The sequence below is a fragment of the Diorhabda carinulata genome, chromosome 2, assembly GCF_026250575.1.
Source record: "Diorhabda carinulata isolate Delta chromosome 2, icDioCari1.1, whole genome shotgun sequence".
NCBI classification, from domain to species: Eukaryota; Metazoa; Arthropoda; class Insecta; order Coleoptera; family Chrysomelidae; genus Diorhabda; species Diorhabda carinulata.
Genome location: NC_079461.1, coordinates 4,661,610 through 4,682,621, shown reverse-complemented (window position 1 = coordinate 4,682,621; position 21,012 = coordinate 4,661,610). Strand labels below are relative to the sequence as shown.

At 34.3% G+C, this 21,012-nt stretch overlaps 1 protein-coding gene across 8 annotated transcripts in view; it reads left to right on the top strand.

Moving 5' to 3' along the window:
- LOC130890853 (adenylate cyclase type 2-like) overlaps positions 1 to 21,012 on the top strand; it is a 103,217-nt gene that overhangs the window by 42,625 nt on the left and 39,580 nt on the right. For 5 of the 8 annotated variants that reach the window (XM_057795232.1, XM_057795238.1, XM_057795233.1 and 2 more), the window contains exons 2-4: positions 912 to 1,048; positions 13,320 to 13,658; positions 14,213 to 14,407. In XM_057795232.1, the coding sequence (XP_057651215.1) occupies positions 912 to 1,048; positions 13,320 to 13,658; positions 14,213 to 14,407 (671 nt within the window). The remainder of the gene's footprint in view (positions 1 to 911; positions 1,049 to 13,319; positions 13,659 to 14,212; positions 14,408 to 21,012) is intronic. The other 3 variants (XM_057795237.1, XM_057795231.1, XM_057795235.1) reach the window with 3 other exon arrangements.

The following is a 21,012-nucleotide window of genomic DNA, read 5'->3' as shown; positions in this document are numbered from 1 at the left end:
TCCCATAAGTGATGTACAGGGGGAAATCGCATTTGAGTATAACTTGAAAATGGTGAAAATTAGATGAAATCCGATGGTTGATGGCTGATCTGTGCATCAATACCTTTCATTGAAAAAAAAAATTAAACAAATCGGTTGGGTAGAACGCCTTAACGGACTCGGAATGGAAATCATCAATTTTTTTAATATATAAGAAGATTAATGCTGGTGCACATCAAGCTGCGATGGTTTTAGAAGACATGGAAAATCAAGGTTTTTTTGTGAACTTTTTCCATATAATTTACCTGATTTTAATTTCATAAGCAAGATTGGCATCAATCACTAAAAGCCATTAACGACCAGTAACTATATTGGATGGTAGAAATCTTCTTCCACAACTTTCGGCAGTAATCGCCCAACATTTAGTGGACAACTTCTTTGAAATCATGCCACAGAATGTTAGCTGTTGCTTAAACATTATTTTTATTGAATTCCTTGACCATTCAGAGATAAGAAAAACGATTTCGTGATTTAATTTTAACATTCAAACGATTAATCTCCTTTAAGAAATATCATTTCTTATTTTAAAATGGAATGTCATCAATTTCTTCGAAATTTTTAATGGCTGTTTAGCTTTATATCTCTATTAAGACTATCTTTATCTCTTATTAGTTATCGCGCATGTCCATTATGCCAATGCGAATCTAAGATGGTCGAGTTATACACTAATTTTAACTGTTTTTTGTACATTTTGAGTGATTACTTAAAACGGATGCATTGTTTGTTCCAAATATTCTATTTTGATAAAAAAAGGATTAGTTACGCTTGGAAGCTAATTCAATAGATTCAGCTGATGTACGGAAAGAAAAAATGTTTAGAACTTCATGTTAACATGGCGTTATATTTTTTACTACACGAATTTTTTGTTACAGTAGATGGAATGGAACTAGAGACTTTGTACCAAAGATACTGCGTACGTTTGAAACACGCATTGTATCTGTCGTGTTTAACAGTGGCTAGTACTACCAGTGCCGGACTATTGATAGCAACATGCGTGCTTCACGTGCAGGTAAATGATTAGTACTTTTCTGAATATGTGATTTATTTGAAACATAGAATCAAGTTATGTATGATTCAAACTAATCATTTAAAACTTGATTTACAACAAACTACGGAAAATTTATTAATTACAGTGGCTAAAATTGTTATTATATATAAACAAGAGGGGCTATGCGAGGGGTCTGGAGTTAAATAATCCTCCCCCGAGATATTTTTGGTAAGTGTCGAAAATGGCAGTTTTAAAACATTTCTTTGTTCATTGTTGTAGTAAAATTACATTAAAATCGCCATTTTGTTTTTATTAAGAACAGCATTGCCATTTTATAAGAATACTGTTTTTCTGAAGTATTCTTCGGCATTTTCAGCTGGATTGTTGCTTCGATTCCGTGGCTGTCCGCAGGATCTGGTATTGAGAAGTGAAATCCAAGTTCATCAGGGAATTTTAATACAAACTATTAAATTCTAGCTCAGCTTCTGGCCGAATGTTCCTGAAGTTTTCCAAAATATCTTATACATTGACAAAAGCTAATGAGAGGTCATATTGGGGGTTTGGCTGGCGTTGACTTAACCTTAAAGTCCAAGGCAGTACACAGCTACTTCAAGACCAATAACGAGTTCAATCTATTCAATTGCAGAATATAACATATATCCTTTACTAATTTAATTAGGGTGAAAGTTGACTTGTGTCTATTTAATTTTGGTAAAAAAAGCATATCTCAAATTAAGTTAATAATTCAAATTTGTTCATAGATTAGCTTTTGCATCTATTCTGGTCAAAATTGGACAAAAATGGCTTTTTCGGATTAAATTGGGCGTATTAGTTCAATTTTTCATTTCCAAATTCAATTTGAACAAAAGCAATTCAATTTCAACAGAAAATTGCTGTTCCGATTTGAATTTCAATAATAAATGGCTTTTCCTGACAGATTTGTTAAAAAATTTGTTCATAGATTGGCTTTTGCATCTAATGTGGCCAAAATTGGACAAAAATGGCTTTTCAGGATTGAATTGGGCGTCTTAGTTCAATTTTTTCTTTCCAAATTCAAATCAATTTCAACCGAAAATTGCCTTTCCGAATTACAATTTCGACAATAAATGGCTTTTCCTGACAGATTTGTTAAAAAATTTGTTCATAGATTGGCTTTTGCATCTAATGTGGCCAAAATTGGACAAAAATGGCTTTTCAGGATTGAATTGGGCGTCTTAGTCCAATTTTTTCTTTCCAAATTCAAATTGAACAAAATTCAAATCAATTTCAACCGAAAATTGCCTTTCCGAATTACAATTTCGACAATAAATGGCTTTTCCTAACAGATTTGTTAAAAATTTGTTCATAGATTGGCTTTTGCATCTAATGTGGCCAAAATTGGACAAAAATGGCTTTTCAGGATTGAATTGGGCGTCTTAGTCCAATTTTTTCTTTCCAAATTCAAATTGAACAAAATTCAAATCAATTTCAACCGAAAATTGCCTTTCCGAATTACAATTTCGACAATAAATGGCTTTTCCTGACAGATTTGTTAAAAAATTTGTTCATAGATTGGCTTTTGCATCTAATGTGGCCAAAATTGGACAAAAATGGCTTTTCAGGATTGAATTGGGCGTCTTAGTCCAATTTTTTCTTTCCAAATTCAAATTGAACAAAATTCAAATCAATTTCAACCGAAAATTGCCTTTCCGAATTACAATTTCGACAATAAATGGCTTTTCCTAACAGATTTGTTAAAAATTTGTTCATAGATTGGCTTTTGCTTCTAATGTGGCCAAAATTGGACAATAATGGGTTTTCCGGATTAAATTGGGCGTCTTAGTCCAAATTTTCCTTTCCAAATTCCAATTGAACAAAATTCAATTCAATTTCAACGGAAAATTGCCTTTCCGAATTACAATTTCGACAATAAATGGCTTTTCCTAACAGTTTTGTTAAAAAATTTGTTCATAGATTGGCTTTTGCATCTAATGTGGCCAAAATTGGACAAAAATGGCTTTTCAGGATTGAATTGGGCGTCTTAGTCCAATTTTTTCTTTCCAAATTCCAATTGAACAAAATTCAAATCAATTTCAACGGAAAATTGCCTTTCCGAATTACAATTTCGACAATAAATGGCTTTTCTTAACAGATTTGTTAAAAAATTTGTTCATAGATTGGCTTTTGCATCTAATGTGGCCAAAATTGGACAATAATGGGTTTTCCGGATTAAATTGGGCGTCTTAGTCCAAATTTTCCTTTCCAAATTCAAATTGAACAAAATTCAATTCAATTTCAACCGAAAATTGCCTTTCCGAATTACAATTTCGACAATAAATGGCTTTTCCTAACAGTTTTGTTAAAAAATTTGTTCATTGATTGGCTTTTGCATCTAATGTGGCCAAAATTGGACAAAAATGGCTTTTCCGGATTAAATTGGGCGTCTTAGTCCAAATTTTTCTTTCCAAATTCCAATTGAACAAAATTCAAATCAATTTCAACCGAAAATTGCCTTTCCGAATTACAATTTCGACAATAAATGGCTTTTCCTAACAGTTTTGTTAAGAAATTTGTTTATAGATTGGCTTTTGCATCTAATGTGGCCAAAATTGGACAATAATGGGTTTTCCGGATTAAATTGGGCGTCTTAGTCCAAATTTTCCTTTCCAAATTCCAATTGAACAAAATTCAAATCAATTTCAACGGAAAATTGCCTTTCCGAATTACAATTTCGACAATAAATGGCTTTTCCTAACAGATTTGTTAAAAAATTTGTTCATAGATTGGCTTTTGCATCTAATGTGGCCAAAATTGGACAAAAATGGCTTTTCAGGATTGAATTGGGCGTCTTAGTCCAATTTTTTCTTTCCAAATTCCAATTGAACAAAATTCAAATCAATTTCAACCGAAAATTGCCTTTCCGAATTACAATTTCGACAATAAATGGCTTTTCCTAACAGTTTTGTTAAAAAATTTGTTCATAGATTGGCTTTTGCATCTAATGTGGCCAAAATTGGACAAAAATGGCTTTTCAGGATTGAATTGGGCGTCTTAGTCCAAATTTTCCTTTCCAAATTCCAATTGAACAAAATTCAAATCAATTTCAACGGAAAATTGCCTTTCCGAATTACAATTTCAATAATAAATGGCTTTTCCTAACAGTTTTGTTACGAAATTTGTTTATAGATTGGCTTTTGCATCTAATGTGGCCAAAATTGGACAAAAATGGCTTTTCAGGATTGAATTGGGCGTCTTAGTCCAATTTTTTCTTTCCAAATTCAAATTGAACAAAATTCAAATCAATTTCAACGGAAAATTGCCTTTCCGAATTACAATTTCGACAATAAATGGCTTTTCTTAACAGATTTGTTAAAAAATTTGTTCATAGGTTGGCTTTTGCATCTAATGTGGCCAAAATTGGACAAAAATGGCTTTTCAGGATTGAATTGGGCGTCTTAGTCCAATTTTTTCTTTCCAAATTCCAATTGAACAAAATTCAAATCAATTTCAACGGAAAATTGCCTTTCCGAATTACAATTTCGACAATAAATGGCTTTTCTTAACAGATTTGTTAAAAAATTTGTTCATAGGTTGGCTTTTGCATCTAATGTGGCCAAAATTAGACAATAATGGGTTTTCCGGATTAAATTGGGCGTCTTAGTCCAAATTTTCCTTTCCAAATTCCAATTGAACAAAATTCAAATCAATTTCAACCGAAAATTGCCTTTCCGAATTACAATTTCGACAATAAATGGCTTTTCTTAACAGATTTGTTAAAAAATTTGTTCATAGATTGGCTTTTGCATCTAATGTGGCCAAAATTGGACAATAATGGGTTTTCCGGATTAAATTGGGCGTCTTAGTCCAAATTTTCCTTTCCAAATTCCAATTGAACAAAATTCAAATCAATTTCAACCGAAAATTGCCTTTCCGAATTACAATTTCGACAATAAATGGCTTTTCTTAACAGATTTGTTAAAAAATTTGTTCATAGATTGGCTTTTGCATCTAATGTGGCCAAAATTGGACAATAATGGGTTTTCCGGATTAAATTGGGCGTCTTAGTCCAATTTTTCCTTTCCAAATTCCAATTGAACAAAATTCAAATCAATTTCAACCGAAAATTGCCTTTCCGAATTACAATTTCGACAATAAATGGCTTTTCCTAACAGATTTGTTAAAAATTTGTTCATAGATTGGCTTTTGCATCTAATGTGGCCAAAATTGGACAAAAATGGCTTTTCAGGATTGAATTGGGCGTCTTAGTCCAATTTTTTCTTTCCAAATTCAAATTGAACAAAATTCAAATCAATTTCAACCGAAAATTGCCTTTCCGAATTACAATTTCGACAATAAATGGCTTTTCCTAACAGATTTGTTAAAAAATTTGTTCATAGATTGGCTTTTGCATCTAATGTGGCCAAAATTGGACAAAAATGGCTTTTCAGGATTGAATTGGGCGTCTTAGTCCAATTTTTTCTTTCCAAATTCCAATTGAACAAAATTCAAATCAATTTCAACCGAAAATTGCCTTTCCGAATTACAATTTCGACAATAAATGGCTTTTCCTAACAGTTTTGTTAAAAAATTTGTTCATAGATTGGCTTTTGCATCTAATGTGGCCAAAATTGGATTTTCATAACAGTTTTGTTAAAAACTGTTAGGAAAATCTGTCAACTCAATTTGAACAAACAAATGGTTACATAACTCGAAATTTGTCGTAAAATGATTGCTCCAGACTTATTGAATTCAGTAAAAATTTTACAAAAGTAGATTTTCTAGAATAAATTGAGCGTTCCTAATTGGCGCATCTTTCTAAATTTTCCCTGATACTACTGTGGCGCCACCTTTATTTAACGCACTCCGATCTTAAGAAACGGGTTCGCATGGCACTTATTTGGGAGTGGATTTTAGTCCTCTGTTCAGCAATATAAAGTTTTTTAAATTTGGTGCAATCATAACTGAGAAAATTATTTTGTAAGATGTAAAATTTTGATAATGTCTCTATCACAAAACTTTACAATCAAATTGAATGTTCAAATTGACCTCAATTCACTACTTGATAATAACCGAAGCGATTTTAAATTTCTTGTACGACATTTTCTATGACCTCGGGGGTTATTTTGTTAATTTCTTCCGTTACCCCAATTTTTAAATCAAAAATATTGTTTGTCCTATTAAAATATACTTTAGAAATAATCAGGTATTTTCGTATTTGTTCTGCTAAACATCAGGAAAAAATCTTTGAAGTGTAAACTTCTTTCTTGGTAGGCCAGAATAAATTTAAAAAAAAAACGTTTCGAAATGATCTTCATTTTTATTGTGTTTACATCTGTCTGACCCAAGTCTCGATTAGTGTTATCAACCTAACCTCTCAAAATTCCCTTTCTGGAGCGCGAAATTCGAATTAAAATATAAAAATGCTTACAGAAGGTGCTAAAATATTAGTCAAAAAGTCAAATAAACAATTAATATGAATCTAGGAGACTAGATATTGAATGAACTTGAAAGTAACCAGTTCTATTTCACTGCTTGTCGTGTATATCGCCTCTTAAACGTCTCTACGAGGTTTAAGCCCCATACTACATCTTTATTTTATAAATTAAAGGGAACACGTATATATATACCGTCCCATTTCGAATATACGGGACACGATTCGGCCATTTCCCTTGCAATTCCTCCTAAAATCGCAATGCTAGAGCAACATTCTACAAAACTAAATTAACTTCCAGCTTCATTGGACAACGAGCAATGGTGTGCTGATGAAATTACGATTTCCATTCCCAACACTCTAATCAACTACTGGTTAAAATACACAGCATTCTAATTGACTCCATTTTTCATACTTTTTTTTTTGTTATTAAACGTCGAAACTAGTGAAAAAGTGTAATATAGGGTTTTCTAAATATGGAAAAGTCAAGTTTATTGTAATAAACTGTGAAATTGACAAGTGATAAGTTTAAAAATATAGTTCAGAAGGACTCTTCCACAAATTTTACCATCATTTGTAAAAAAGTTTTCGAATATATTTGCGGACGTCATTGTTTATTACTATCTATATATTACACAGGGTTTTCCGGGACTTTTTGAGAAACATTCTTGATTAGTTGACATGAAAATAAGCTGGAACAAAAAAAAAAGTATTCATACGACCCCCCGTTTCTTATTTATAGGCAGGCTGCGAAATCCTAACTTATATTTAAGTATATTTTCTGAATTACGAACTTTTAATGGATGATTACTTATGTCCAAGCAGAGTTTTTGACGGAGGGCGGCAGCTCATGCCCAATGGTTAACAATCCGTAACTTTTACAGGGACAACCTGTACAATCTAAAGAATTTTTCAATCGATTTCTTAACTAAAAGTTACTCTTTATTCAACTCGATGAAATTTAGCAGATACGTAGATTTTTAGATCGTTGTATATGGAAACCGTTCGCCACAAAGAGATATTCTGAAGAAAATAATCATAAATTGTAATTACTGTTGTAAGTACTTGTACTGTTTAGTAAAGAAGCAGGTTTCACACGAGGCGGTATTATTAATTCCTATAATTTACGTTCATGGGCAGATGAAAATCCTCACGGCAGAATTTTGAGCTATGTGTACCAGTACTGGTTACATGGCGGCTTTTAGTTTGTACACGGAAAAAACTTTGACAACACAGCCTTCGGATTAGATGGAGATGTAGTTCTCGCCCTAATAGAGCTCGGAGCCAACTCAAAATAGCATAAAAATATACTTTAACCATGTCAACGAGTTTAAGAAGGAATAACGGGGCTACAGCGATTAGAGGATGTCTGACGACGAGGTATTTTTGTGTCTAAAGGCTAAAGTAGCAATCCACACACACTACATTGATTGCCAGCAACAATAAGCACATCGGCGGGGTAGATAAGTGTGATCAAGCTGTTCTGAATCTTCGTGCAAGAATTCTTATTAGAAAATGGTGATGGCCAAACTGGTGGAATAAACAGAAAGACTCTTTATTCGCTTTTCGAATATACGTAGCTGGAAGCTTACTGGTAATATATGGAACTGCACCACACCAAAGACAAAAGCCTGCCATTCCATTGCCAACCACAAGATATGAATGCGAACAGCCTTGGATTATATCCATTAGCACAGAACGTCGCCGTTTTGGTCATTCGATTACTTTTTTCAATAAACTACTATAGAAATAAAGTTGTTTCAAACAAGAGTCATGTTTCTCCTGGATTATTTTTTCTGCTTGTAAAAGTAAGTTGCTGTAAAATGAGTGTTTTCCATTTTGCTATTTCGTTTTTCCTATTCGCTTCAGACGGTTTGAGTCCAATCTATTCCAATGATCGCCGTTCGGATTCGGTAGTGGTAATTCCATTTGATGTTGTTACTTATTATGAATATTTTTCTACCCCGTTCATCCCCTATCTCTAATAAGCCTCTTGCGAATTCCACGATCGAAAATCTGAATATTGGAAAAAATCCCATTGTCATCCAGAGCGATATAAAATGCTCCAGAAGCTGCTTTGTACGCCGAAATTCCTATTTAAGCTGTATTTGTCATCGGCGTCGTATGGGAGTGACTCTAACGTGGAATTTCGCGGTTTTCAAATTTAGAACGGGATGAAAAGGATTCTTCGCGTAAATAATACTTCATATTCGCGATTGAAAAGACCGAACAATGAATCGCCTAACTGCAATTCTATCCTTTCAAATTTTATATCCTATAATAAGTACAAATTCAGTTGATTATTTTTAATTAAGCCCAAATTTCTGCCACTCTTTTCTATTTCTAGCTTTTTTCATAGTTTTTCTTTTTTCTCTTAAAATTTTGGCAATTATGTTTTGTCTTTCGCTATCATGTATGACTGCTCAAAATCTTGTTTTTTACGCGTTAATTTTGATGTTTTTTATTATTTATCTTCTTCCCAGAAAATTGCTGTTCAACCCAAAATAAAGTTCAATTTATTCCCATCATTCTTCATGTCCACGCCTTAATAATTGATACTCTTGATACTTATCATCTACGGATCCATGACGTAATTATTTAGGAAAAATTTGAATCCATAGATGTTTGAAATGCAGCTAGACAATTTCTTATCTGTAAGCCCAAAGAATTGTTTTATCAATATCTTAATGAGCCTGTTGACATAGAGTACGAATACTTGGAATATTGTTATGAACTCTTCCACGACATAGGCCGTGAAGTCAGTCTCGACACCTTAGATATTTGTTTTTATTACAGCGATTATTTGTTTACATTGTTTTTCTAATAAAAAATTTGTTTAACTGTTCATTCATCTTTTTAGATCACTTCCTTACCAATATCAAAGTATTTCTGATGTAATATTGTCGTAGCCTGCTCTGTTACCTCTTTGTAGTTTCTGAACTGCTTCTCCAACTTCTTCTGTCATCGAGAAAGCAGATTTTTTTATGTAAGAAGCGCACACTCGAGGAGTTCGAGTTGTGCCTGACATCTGGAGATGTCTGTGGACATTGAGGTTGTAGTGTTCGGAAAAGACGTGCCTTGGTTATTGATTCCATAGGTATTCGGTTCAATCAAGAATCTAGTCTACCTGAAGCCTTCTTAAATAATAGCATCCGTCAGCTCAGGGAATGTAAAAAGGGTTATAGCTGACATGTTTGATCCAGCTCTAGCAAACGAGGGACCCAGTGGACCCCTCAGGTTGCAATGCACTTCAATCTCAGTCTAATCTGACCGCGTCGAGCGTGAAAAATATTATTGTTCGAAATTTCCATAGGTCAAAGTCAAAGTGGAAAACTGATTATTAGATGTTGGAGGTGCTTCAGGTTTTGTATTGGATCCTTTGGTCATATTTGAGTCTTTGGTGGAACCAATACCAAATTTTTAAAAAGCTGTGTTGCAAAAATGATTAATAGAATAAATTTTTTGTTATAATATGTCTAAGTATTGGTCAAAAGCTGACTTTGATCGTCAACCACTGTTCAATGATAAAAAATTTTGTGGTTAATATGTTATTTCAATTTTGTTATTGTTGCCAGATATTTCCAAAGTAGCAGCCCGTGAGAAAATCCACATAGTCCACCTATATTCATAACTAACTCCCTATTAACGGAGACATAATTTCATTTGAAATTGTGTTACTAACAACCTACTCTAGCTGCTTAGTTTCTAAAAGCAAATGATTGGGATAATCTCCCAAACCTCTCTCAAGCATATCCCTAGAAACTGTAATAGCTCTGTCGATAAGGGAATATTTGCTTCCTTAACAAGAGCTGAAGGACTTTAATTCTAGGAAATTTGTGTACTGCTACGGCTAAAATCCAGCTGGATTATAGTTAATACACATGGTACAATATGAATTGCTTCTTTACTACGTTGCCAAATCGTCAATATAATAAGAAAGTTAAATAAGTATCCAGATTCGATTCGAACTGTAAAAATGTAAACTTTCTGATTCATAGTTCATTGTAGCATTGTGGGCGACAAAGGGGCCGTTGAGCGCATAGTCGTATCCTACTTTACCAAAAACCGAAGTCCTTTGAGAAGCTTGAACCCTTCGATATCATTAGATAGGCTGTGAGGCTTGCCCAAGTGCCCAAACCGCGCTCGTGTGAGTCCTGGGTACTCACAGATAACGTGATCTGTAGTTTCGTTTTAGATGACCAGGCCTATTTAGTTAGAACAGTTGTTTGGTGTGAGATGCCATCTGCGTGCCTTTGTTAGTGTCATATCAGGTGTCTCTATCCATCTCCGCCGAGCCGCCTTGCGAATAGACCGTTCTGGGTCCATAGGTGAGTTCGTCGATCTCAGTCTAGCGATTGAGTCCGCCTTACGGTTGCCTTTGTTGCCCGAGGGATCGGGCACCTAAACGAGCTGGATTCTGCAGTCATCACTCACCACATTTTCTAGGACTTTCTTGTACTCTGCAGCTCTGCTATTTGAGCAGATTGAGTATTATTCGTTTGAATAACTTTAGACAAAATTTGACCCAAATAGCAGACGCCACAAATATATCCAATTAGAAGAATATACGCCATAGGTCTTGACCAACACAACAAAAAATAAGGCAATCCAAGGCCAGCTTTGAATGGGGACAAAGTCAGTTATTCTGAGGGAGTAGCAAGACGCGAAACAACACACTTCAAAAAACTCAATGGTATGGATGACCCACCACATCCAATATTCTCAGATTACTATTCATAACGATCATTGGTGAAATTGGTTAATCGTTGTTTGTTTTTTCATGCTGCACTTCTGTAAAAAAGTCCGGAAACTCTTGACTTGGAACAAAGTTTGTAAGCCCTGATGAACCAAAGCTATTCCGTGGAGATTATAGTGACACCCTAATGCCTTTTTGCCAGCTACCCTTGTGCCAATTTGGCACTGATAACAGCAGTTACCATTCCATTTTCACTTATTTCACTTATTGCTGTACTTTTTGTGTTTTTGTTTTCTTCTCAACACCGAAACAGGTCGAAATGTCAATATTAACGTAGTTTTTTGAAAATACTTTTCTATGAAAAGTGACATAGAGTCAAAACGATTCATGAAGACAAACATTTTTTAAAAATATCGACAAACAAAATAAAACGGCTCTTCTATAATCATTCTGTCGATAATTTCTGATACAGATATAATTTGATTTTCCTGTTTATTCATCGAACGTATAACAAATTTATCTCAATAGAAGGGATATGCTTCGTTGCTGTCTCTTCCTTTCGAATCCTGTCTTTTGTAGCTCAACATCGCCTTTTGGAGTGTGATTATAAAGGAAACCACTCAAAATTTAACTTTGAGTGAGTTGATCAGCTTCAAGGATTTAGTTTATTTCGTAAAAATTAAATAATAAACAGTTTTTTGTTATTTAAATTCAATATAATATGAGGGCTGCTACTTAAGTTTTGAAATATGGCAACACCTATTTGGATATGTCAAATTTGACATTGACATCATAAATTTTGACATTTTACGTACTCAGAACGTGTTGTCATACGATTGCTGTTAGAGTTTTTTACAGATACTTGAAATATCTCACATACAGTGAGATTGAGATATTGCATGAACTTTTGGCTGTCAAAAGTCGATTGGTGCAAAGAAATGTTGAAAAAATCCAATCGCGTTCCTTCAAAATACGTCTATAAGATCGTGATTGGCGAAGAATCATAGATCTATGCATATTAGCCCAAAACTAGACAACAATCGACTGTATTGGTCTTTTAAGATGAGCCAAATCTAGCAAAACTAATTCGGACTCGAAGCAGTTTGAAGCAAATGGTCGTTTTTGCGGAATAACTGAATATGTCGCCACCGGTCTGTTTGGGCAACGTAGAACGGTTAATTCTGATTCGTACACCAGCATTTGTTTGCCCGAAGCGAAGAAGCTAAGTATAAAGAACTACAAGCATGGAAATAGAAATCATGTCTAATAATCGAACGAGCGGGAAAAGGAAACCCGTGATGAACGTAGGAAGCCTCAAGTTTTTGTTGAATGGTATAGATGTCGCACTTGTCGCGTATTTGAACCTCTATCAAAGTTGGGACAAACAACCAGAGAATGGATAAAAGATAGGATACAAAAGGGCTATCAAAAATTTACTAAAAAACAAAAACATAATCAAACAAAACAAAATAAAAACGTACAAAACCCTAATAAGACCAGTAAACACATATGCGATGGAAACAACAATAATAAACAAAAGAGAAGAAGAACTTGACACAGGAAGGAGAAAGAAGAGCAAGGAAAAACGAAGGAATAAAGAGGAGGGACAGGTAGAGAAAAAAATTGAGAAACGAAATAGAGCAGAACATAAGGGCACTTAATATAGAAAACTGGAGAGTAAAATACCGGAACCGAAAATAAGGGAAAATAATAACAAAAACAGCTAAAACAAACGACAAACCATAAAGAAAATAAAAATTAGAAAACGAGGAGTAATCCACCTCAAAAAAAAAGGATTTAAAGCGCCAAAAACGATAACCATAATCCACATGGGATTGTGGATGATGATGATGATGATCTCATTCCCAACAAGTGAACTTGACGTCAACCAGACGACCATAAGATCCTCTAATTTCTTTGCAATTGAAAATTTGTCGGTTATAATCGATGAAAGACGTCTTTCTAAAACGTTGATGGCTCGACATCACATAAGTGGCGTAGAATCGGATACCCCAAGAAGATATTGATTACCTGATGGAATGAGCTATTTATCTAAAATATATACCAAATATTACCGAAAATTAAGTAATTCATACTGAGTATTGAAGCTTCTACGTTACTGAGTATATTTCTTGTTATTATTTCTTTGTTGCTCATTTCGACAATTTCTTTTTTATTCTTTTCAGGATCTACATAAAAGCATCATACCTATAACAGTGATGTCAATTCTGACGCCGGCACTAATTTTTATACTTCTAGCGTCTCATTTTCCTCCTGTTTTGGAATCGGAAGCGTGGGCGTTGCTGTCTTCCTTACTGTTAACAGCTGGGGTAACGGCGGCTATGCTCCTTTTAGCAGGTAGACATGCACCGCTACCTCTGTTCGCGCTGTTGATCGCCATCCACACCATGTTTCCGCTATCGAGAGCAGTGTCATTAGCTTTGGCAACTATTGTGACCGTAGCTCATTTGGCCACTTCGATAGCCTATAGGATTAACGACAACGGCATACAGAATTATTTGCAGGTACGTTAGAAGATTTCGTAGGCGATTTAGCATCTCGCTCATTAAAATTCCACCAAATGTTTCAAATACTTATTTCATATAGTCCTTATTAAATTTTCCCATGCTTTGTTATGAGATTTTTATTTTTCAATGTACTTTATGAACGATATTACTTAATCCCTTTGTCATGTCTTTTGAAGTGTGTCCTTTGGTCCAAAAAACATATTTTTCGTTATTAAAAAATTATAGAGCAACTTACATACATGTTATACTAATCATAGACAAACTAACGAAGTGAAGTTAACCTTTTTCTAACCATAGAGATTATGACAACGATCATGGAAAATAAAAAGATTCTGATTGACATTTCAACAATCCGAACGTTCATACATGTCATACATCAATAAAACAAAGTTAGTATTAAATCAAATTTGAGTAAAACTAATTTTTCAGTTCTTCTTTTTTATCAAATAATCAATATCCCAGATTCCGCAGCTAGCCAGCCACTTAAAAACTTTGTATCCACAGCATTTAAATATTGAAGGAATGTTTTTTATTTTGATTTTATATTTCAGTTGATACCGGAAACGGTGATGCTGATATCAGCTAGCTGCACTGGGGTTTACTACAGACATATGACGGAAGAGGCGCATAGACGTACTTTCGTCGGTACAAGGACCTGTATAGAATCGAGAGTGAAGCTGGAATGCGAAAAAGAACAACAAGAACAACTGCTATTGAGTGTTATTCCGGCTTACATCGCAGCAGAGGTGAGTATAATAAAATTGAGTCTTTCAAGTATTCCAATATATAAAAATTATCATCCCGCTTCGTTATTGTCGCTGATATATCAATATATCAGATACATCTGAAGAAATTGAATTAGAAGAAAGATATAGATTGAAACAGGAAAAGAAAGTCAGACCCAAAGCACTGAAACGTAGTTTGAAGGAACTTAATTCAAAACAAAAGTAAAAATAAGTTGAGAAAATAGAAACCGATGAAGATTCAGAGGAATCTGAAGGATCGAAATTGAGCTTGCGGGAGAGTTCAATATCTCCAGTTAATTTAGAAATGGACGAAGAGACTGATGATTGGAGTATTAATAATAATTTAAGTGTGATATCAGCGAATTTCGAAGAAAATTGTTTTGTTTTCGTAGAGTTTGAAGAAACGATTTCAGTCGTTTATTACGTCGGAAATGTTATTATTTTGGAACGGATATGAAAATATTTTATCTTCGGTTTATCATGGTCATTATTTTTCCTTGATATAGAAGATGTACACACTCTGTATATCACCATGATTCTCAACCATGAGCGCATGGTTGTACAGCTAGAACGGCAAGACTTTTTACGTTTGCAGTTAATTTAAATAATTATGTGCAATAAAAAACGTATAATTACCTACTTTAAGTTAGAATTGTCAAATAATGTACAACGATGTCATACAAAAATGTGTCGATACTCGATCGCAAAACGTATCGATATCAGTAAATGGGCGGAGAAATTATTTTTTAGACAACGCTGTCTGAAAGTTGTTCGTTCTGTATTCATTTACATACCGAAAGTTGCGTTTTGAGTGTTCCATGTAGTGAAAGTGACAGTTCCGTACTACAAAACACTTTCGGAACGCTCTGGAGTAGACAACTTCTTTAAATGTGACTCTAGCCACTTCAATGTTGACAGTTGACAGTTTCACTTCGATGATTTTGCATAATCCTAAATTTTTGTCTAGATTAATGAATAACAATGAATGAATTATATCATTATGTACATTATATTGTTCAATAAATAAAATGTTTATAATACTCTATTATTTATTTTCTTTCCTCAGTGTAATTGAAACAGTTTTGTATTTTATGCGTGGTCTAAAAAATGTTGTGTACGCCTCGACTGAAATACTACTTTGTAATATTTAGTATTTTGAGTCTTTGGCTATTTTAATCCAGTTTATATTGTTATCAAAATGCTGCTTTAAGGGTTGGTCCAATTTAATAGCAGAATAAATGTTTATTAAACCATTGTTTGTTTTTTATTTGCTACATTGCCTCTTTTATCCCTGTATAGGCATAGATATTTTAAAATGGGTTTGTAGGTTGTTCAAACAAATTATGAATATGTTTGTAGTAAGAGAATTTTTTGTACATCGATGGTATCGGTATCGAGAATCGAGAATCGATTTTTTAGGTATCGGTATCGACACATCTCTACTTTTTAACTACCCTGTATGAATTCTACTCCATTTCGTATATCTTTGAAAAAGTAGAGCTTTGGGTAAGAAGAAACTGACGTTTGAGAGAAAATATTCTATTCTTTAATCAAAAATTTCGTAAGCTCACTAAAGAAAAGATTAGAACCGGTATTTTTAGTGATTACCAATAAATATTGAAATAATATTGAATTTGTAGAAGACCTTTTTTTTAAATTAAAAAATATGAAGAGCATGTCATGGAAAAGCACTGCCAGGATTTCTAATATGTCATTTTCCAAAGTCTACACATCAGATAACAGCATTAAAAGTTTTTTCCCATTTTACACCTACTTAGCTGAATCTCAAAACTAGAACTAATAAAAATTTTCTAATAATATTTTCGAAAATACCATATCATATATTATCAGCTAAAATTTCTTCTTCATTATATGTACTATAAACCAGTGCAATTAATAAAGTAAGTTGGTTCGGAGGTGATAATATGTACATAACTTTTCCTCGGTTTTTTTGAAATCTCGATTCAATCTTGTTTGTTACATTTTACGTGATGATATTAAATAGACAATGTCACTATCGTTTCAGCATTATGTATCTTATTCCCCATTTAATATAAAGGATGTAACCGCCCTTATACGTCGCTCGATTCCCACGGGAATGCCGGGAATTTCCCTCGGATCTATTTTATAACTTTTGTCGTAAAGACGCCGCAAGATGGTCTCATTATTAAATTTTTAATAGAACCGTTCCCTCATGACGATATTCAAATTTTCTGAATCGTTTTACAACCCTTACACTGATAACGTATCATAATCGTTTCGTCAGTTGCAGATGTGATCTTCAGTATTGCAACTTGTTTTATTTATGCGGTAACCGATCGCTCTTCAAATTTAATTGAAATTCTTATCTCCTTTATGTATTAATAAGTGCGGAAATTGTTAGAAAAGGAATGAACAATAAAATGTAGCGACGAATTCAACAAAGAATGCCTTTTACGAAGAGAATTGTAGACAGATGTTATTACCTCAAAGTGAATAAATACTTTGTGTGGTATGAGCTAAAATTAACGGTAAATTTTGAAACTTCGTAATAAAAGCTAAACGCAGTACAGCAGATGATAAAACTTCCAGCACAGTAAACGTTGCAATAGAAAACAAAACGTTTAAGGAAGTAACAGCCTTCAGATAACTTAAAAATCTGGAACATCCTTAAAGGAACGAATAGAAGCTGAATTCAGGACAAATCTGAGTCTGCTAAAGAACAAACTTCTTACACTCATTATCCCAGTATTTTCAATCATTTCGTACGCCACACTTTTCTATAACTATCCACTCGTTTTTCTGGTCTTTCTTATTTTGTTCAATTCCTTCCTTCCATATCCTTGAGGGTCGCCTCTGCTTTCTTTGACCAACTGTTCGGCTCCATCCTCATCACATGTCCGTACCAGAGCAGTTGCTTAGTCTACGTTAAAATATGTTCCAGTATCTTCAGATGGAGGTGAAACGTACCGACTGAGTACGATAAAGATGAAAAGGTTTGTTTCATCAAAGCTCTGAAGAAACCAATGGTTTGGACATATCCAACGTGTAAAAGACACTACGAGAAGAAACGGATGTACAAAGGAGGTCTATTGTTGATGAGGGCTGTAGTACTGCGTGATAAGGAAAGTAAGATAATCGAATCTAGAATCTATGCGACTAGAATTAACGCTATTTCGCGAGAATACGATAAGGAATGAGCCAAAACGAAGACCGAGTTCGTATTTTTAACGGCACAAAGGTAATTTTTGTTCAATTCCTTCCTTCCAGATCCTTGAGGGTCGCCTCTGCTTTCTTTGACCAACTGTTCGGCTCCATCCTCACCACATGTCCGTACCAGAGCCCGTACTTAGTCTGTATTCTATCTGTTAGTTGTCAGCACTCACAACCATGCGTTAAAATAGGTTCCAGCATCTTCAGATGGAGGTGAAACGTATCGACTGAGTACGATAAAGATGAAAAGGTTTGTTTCATCAAAGCTCTGAAGAAACCAATGGTTTGGACATATCCAACGTGTAAAAGACACTACGAGAAGAAACGGATGTACAAAGGAGGTCTATTGTTGATGAGGGCTGTAGTACTGCGTGATAAGGAAAGTAAGATAATCGAATCTAGAATCTATGCGACTAGAATTAACGCTATTTCGCGAGAATACGATAAGGAATGAGCCAAAACGAAGACCGAGTTCGTATTTTTAACGGCACAAAGGTAATTTTTGTTCAATTCCTTCCTTCCAGATCCTTGAGGGTCGCCTCTGCTTTCTTTGACCAACTGTTCGGCTCCATCCTCACCACATGTCCGTACCAGAGCCCGTACTTAGTCTGTATTCTATCTGTTAGTTGTCAGCACTCACAACCATGCGTTAAAATAGGTTCCAGCATCTTCAGATGGAGGTGAAACGTATCGACTGAGTACGATAAAGATGAAAAGGTTTGTTTCATCAAAGCTCTGAAGTGACCAATGGTTTGGACATATCCAACGTATAAAAGACACTACGAGAAGAAACGGATGTACAAAGGAGGTCTATTGTTGATGAGGGCTGTAGTACTGCGTGATAAGGAAAGTAAGATAATCGAATCTAGAATCTATGCGACTAGAATTAACGCTATTTCGCGAGAATACGATAAGGAATGAGCCAAAACGAAGACCGAAAGTAGTTCAAGAAATATCTAAATATCTGCGTGTTCAGATCGTAGATAAACACGTAGAAAATCTAGGATCGTAAAAATATCTCGAGGAGACGATACTGATCTTTAGATGGAAGATGGAAGAACTGAAATTTTTCGTGGAATAGTCCGTACCTAACTGAACGTACAGGACCCAGTTTTTCCTTTTTTCCTTCGCTAGTGTCACATGTATTGAAAACTATTTTCAGTTATTTGAAATATCTCTTAACGATGTACAAAATTTTTATTTTTTTCGACATATGAAATTGATGGAATGATTCCTATCGGTGTTTTTACCCGACTGCCAGGAAGGGTTATGTTTTTAACGCGTATCCTGTATGTATGTAATACTCTTTATTACCCCAGAACTGCTAAACGGATTTTCACATTTTAGGTATCGTTAGATTCGTTTCATTAGTCCAAGTGTTCTTAGATAGGAGACATTTAAAAAAAAAACCAAAATGGCGGATTTTGGACGGCATGTTGTGAGGTAAAAAAATTTTTTGTACTACCAAGCATATCGAGTTGGGTATCAAAATGAAGGATTTTAAACACTGATTGTAAATATGTATATAACTTGCAGTTTTAATATTAAATGGAACGATAAAAAATAGCTAATTAAAATAATTCAGACCTGTGCGGATAGATGGCACCACTAGGTTTTTAAAACGCGGTATAGTTGTGACTTATTGTTATCTAAGACTAATATATTTACTACGAGGACGAACCTACGTCGTTACTATAATTATAATTGTCTTGTGCGATTTAAATATCTTCATTATTGTGAGTTGCCCCAAAATATGAGGCAAGCTGAAAATACAACTTTTGTGGACATATTAAAACAGTCTTCAAGTTGGATAACTTACAATGCAGCAGTTATCTATCATAGAAAACCGCAGAGTACCGTTGATAGGGCCATTTGACGATGGAGAAGCTGTCAGAATTTTCCCAACAACTAGACTGGTTGATGCATATAACGCGACTATGACAGAAGAGTCAGAAAAGCTCACAAAAGTATACACCGTTAGTGCTGTAGACATCTCATTGGATCCTAAAACATATTCCACGAGAGGAATACTTACCTGAAGATCCCAATAAAACAGGTGGTATACCAAACCAACTCAATTTAGTTGTAGGCTCTCGAGCCATGCTAAGACGGAACATCGACGTTAACCATGGGCTGGTTAACGGTGCTATGGGTGTTATCCGACGTATAGATTGGCCAGCGCTACGCAGAGAGCAGTCGGAGCCGGGAGAACTGCCACAAGCAGTATTTGTGGAGTTCGATGACTCAAATATAACAGGGAACCGACCTGGTATTGGAGTGCGGATAGAGCCGCTACAGAATTTGATGCTTTACGCGGTAAAGACAAGATCGAGCGACGACTGCTTCCCTTAATTTTGTGCTGGCCAGTGACGGTGTATAAATTACAGGGCACAACTTTAGACCGAGCAGTTGTAGATTTAAGTAGAAACTTAGTTGCAAAAAGTCAAGCATACGTTGCTTTGAGCAGAGTGAAGACTCTCTCCGGACTTGCTATTAGTTCTCTTGACCCAAACAAATTGCTTAATCAACCACATGACATAAACTCATTCAAGGAATGCCTGCATGGATAACTACAATTAAAAATCAACTGAAAAGACTGAAACAAGATGGAAATTCAATGATAAGGTATTTTAAAAAAATAATGATTAGGTACTTAAAACCAGAAACATACATTGAAACAGTACCAAACCAATTCAGCAGCATATTGTACACGTAGAAATATCAGCACGGTAGTTTTTTCACTTTTGATTTTTTTAAAATACCTTATCATTTGATAAGATTGATTCAGTTGATTGTAGTTATCCATGTAAGCGGGTTTTTTGTTTGTTTTTAATTATTATTTTATTAATAACTTTTATTTCGTTGTTCAATCAGCGAATCAAGTTAGTAGCCCAGAAACTACATTGATTATAACCAGCTTTGTCTTTGTTTATTGAAATACCAGCAACATGAGGCGGTTATGAGACCGTAAAATCCACCTGGGATCTCATTACGTTAAACATATTACACCATATAATAGGCGTTAATATATATTATATTGAGACAACTAATTCTAATTAAAATGGTGGCAATACAATCGATAGTTTTTCAACGAAATATAATCAATTCAGAAAAAGTTACTTTTTATACCATAATTAGGTAAATTATTTTCCAATTTTGCGTATTATTGGATATTTCAATGGAACCGTAATTCTAAACGTCTACTAGATCATAGCGTGATCAACAATCATTATAAACCTACACCAAATTATAATATTCAAATCGTAATCTAACAGTCACGTGACTTTGAAGACTATTATTTTGAATTATTAATAAGAAAAGTATCGATTTCAAGCTTTTTCTATTCATAATTATTATAAATCATTAATTTATCCATTACAATACTCGAACGAACATCTAAAAATTCAAATTAT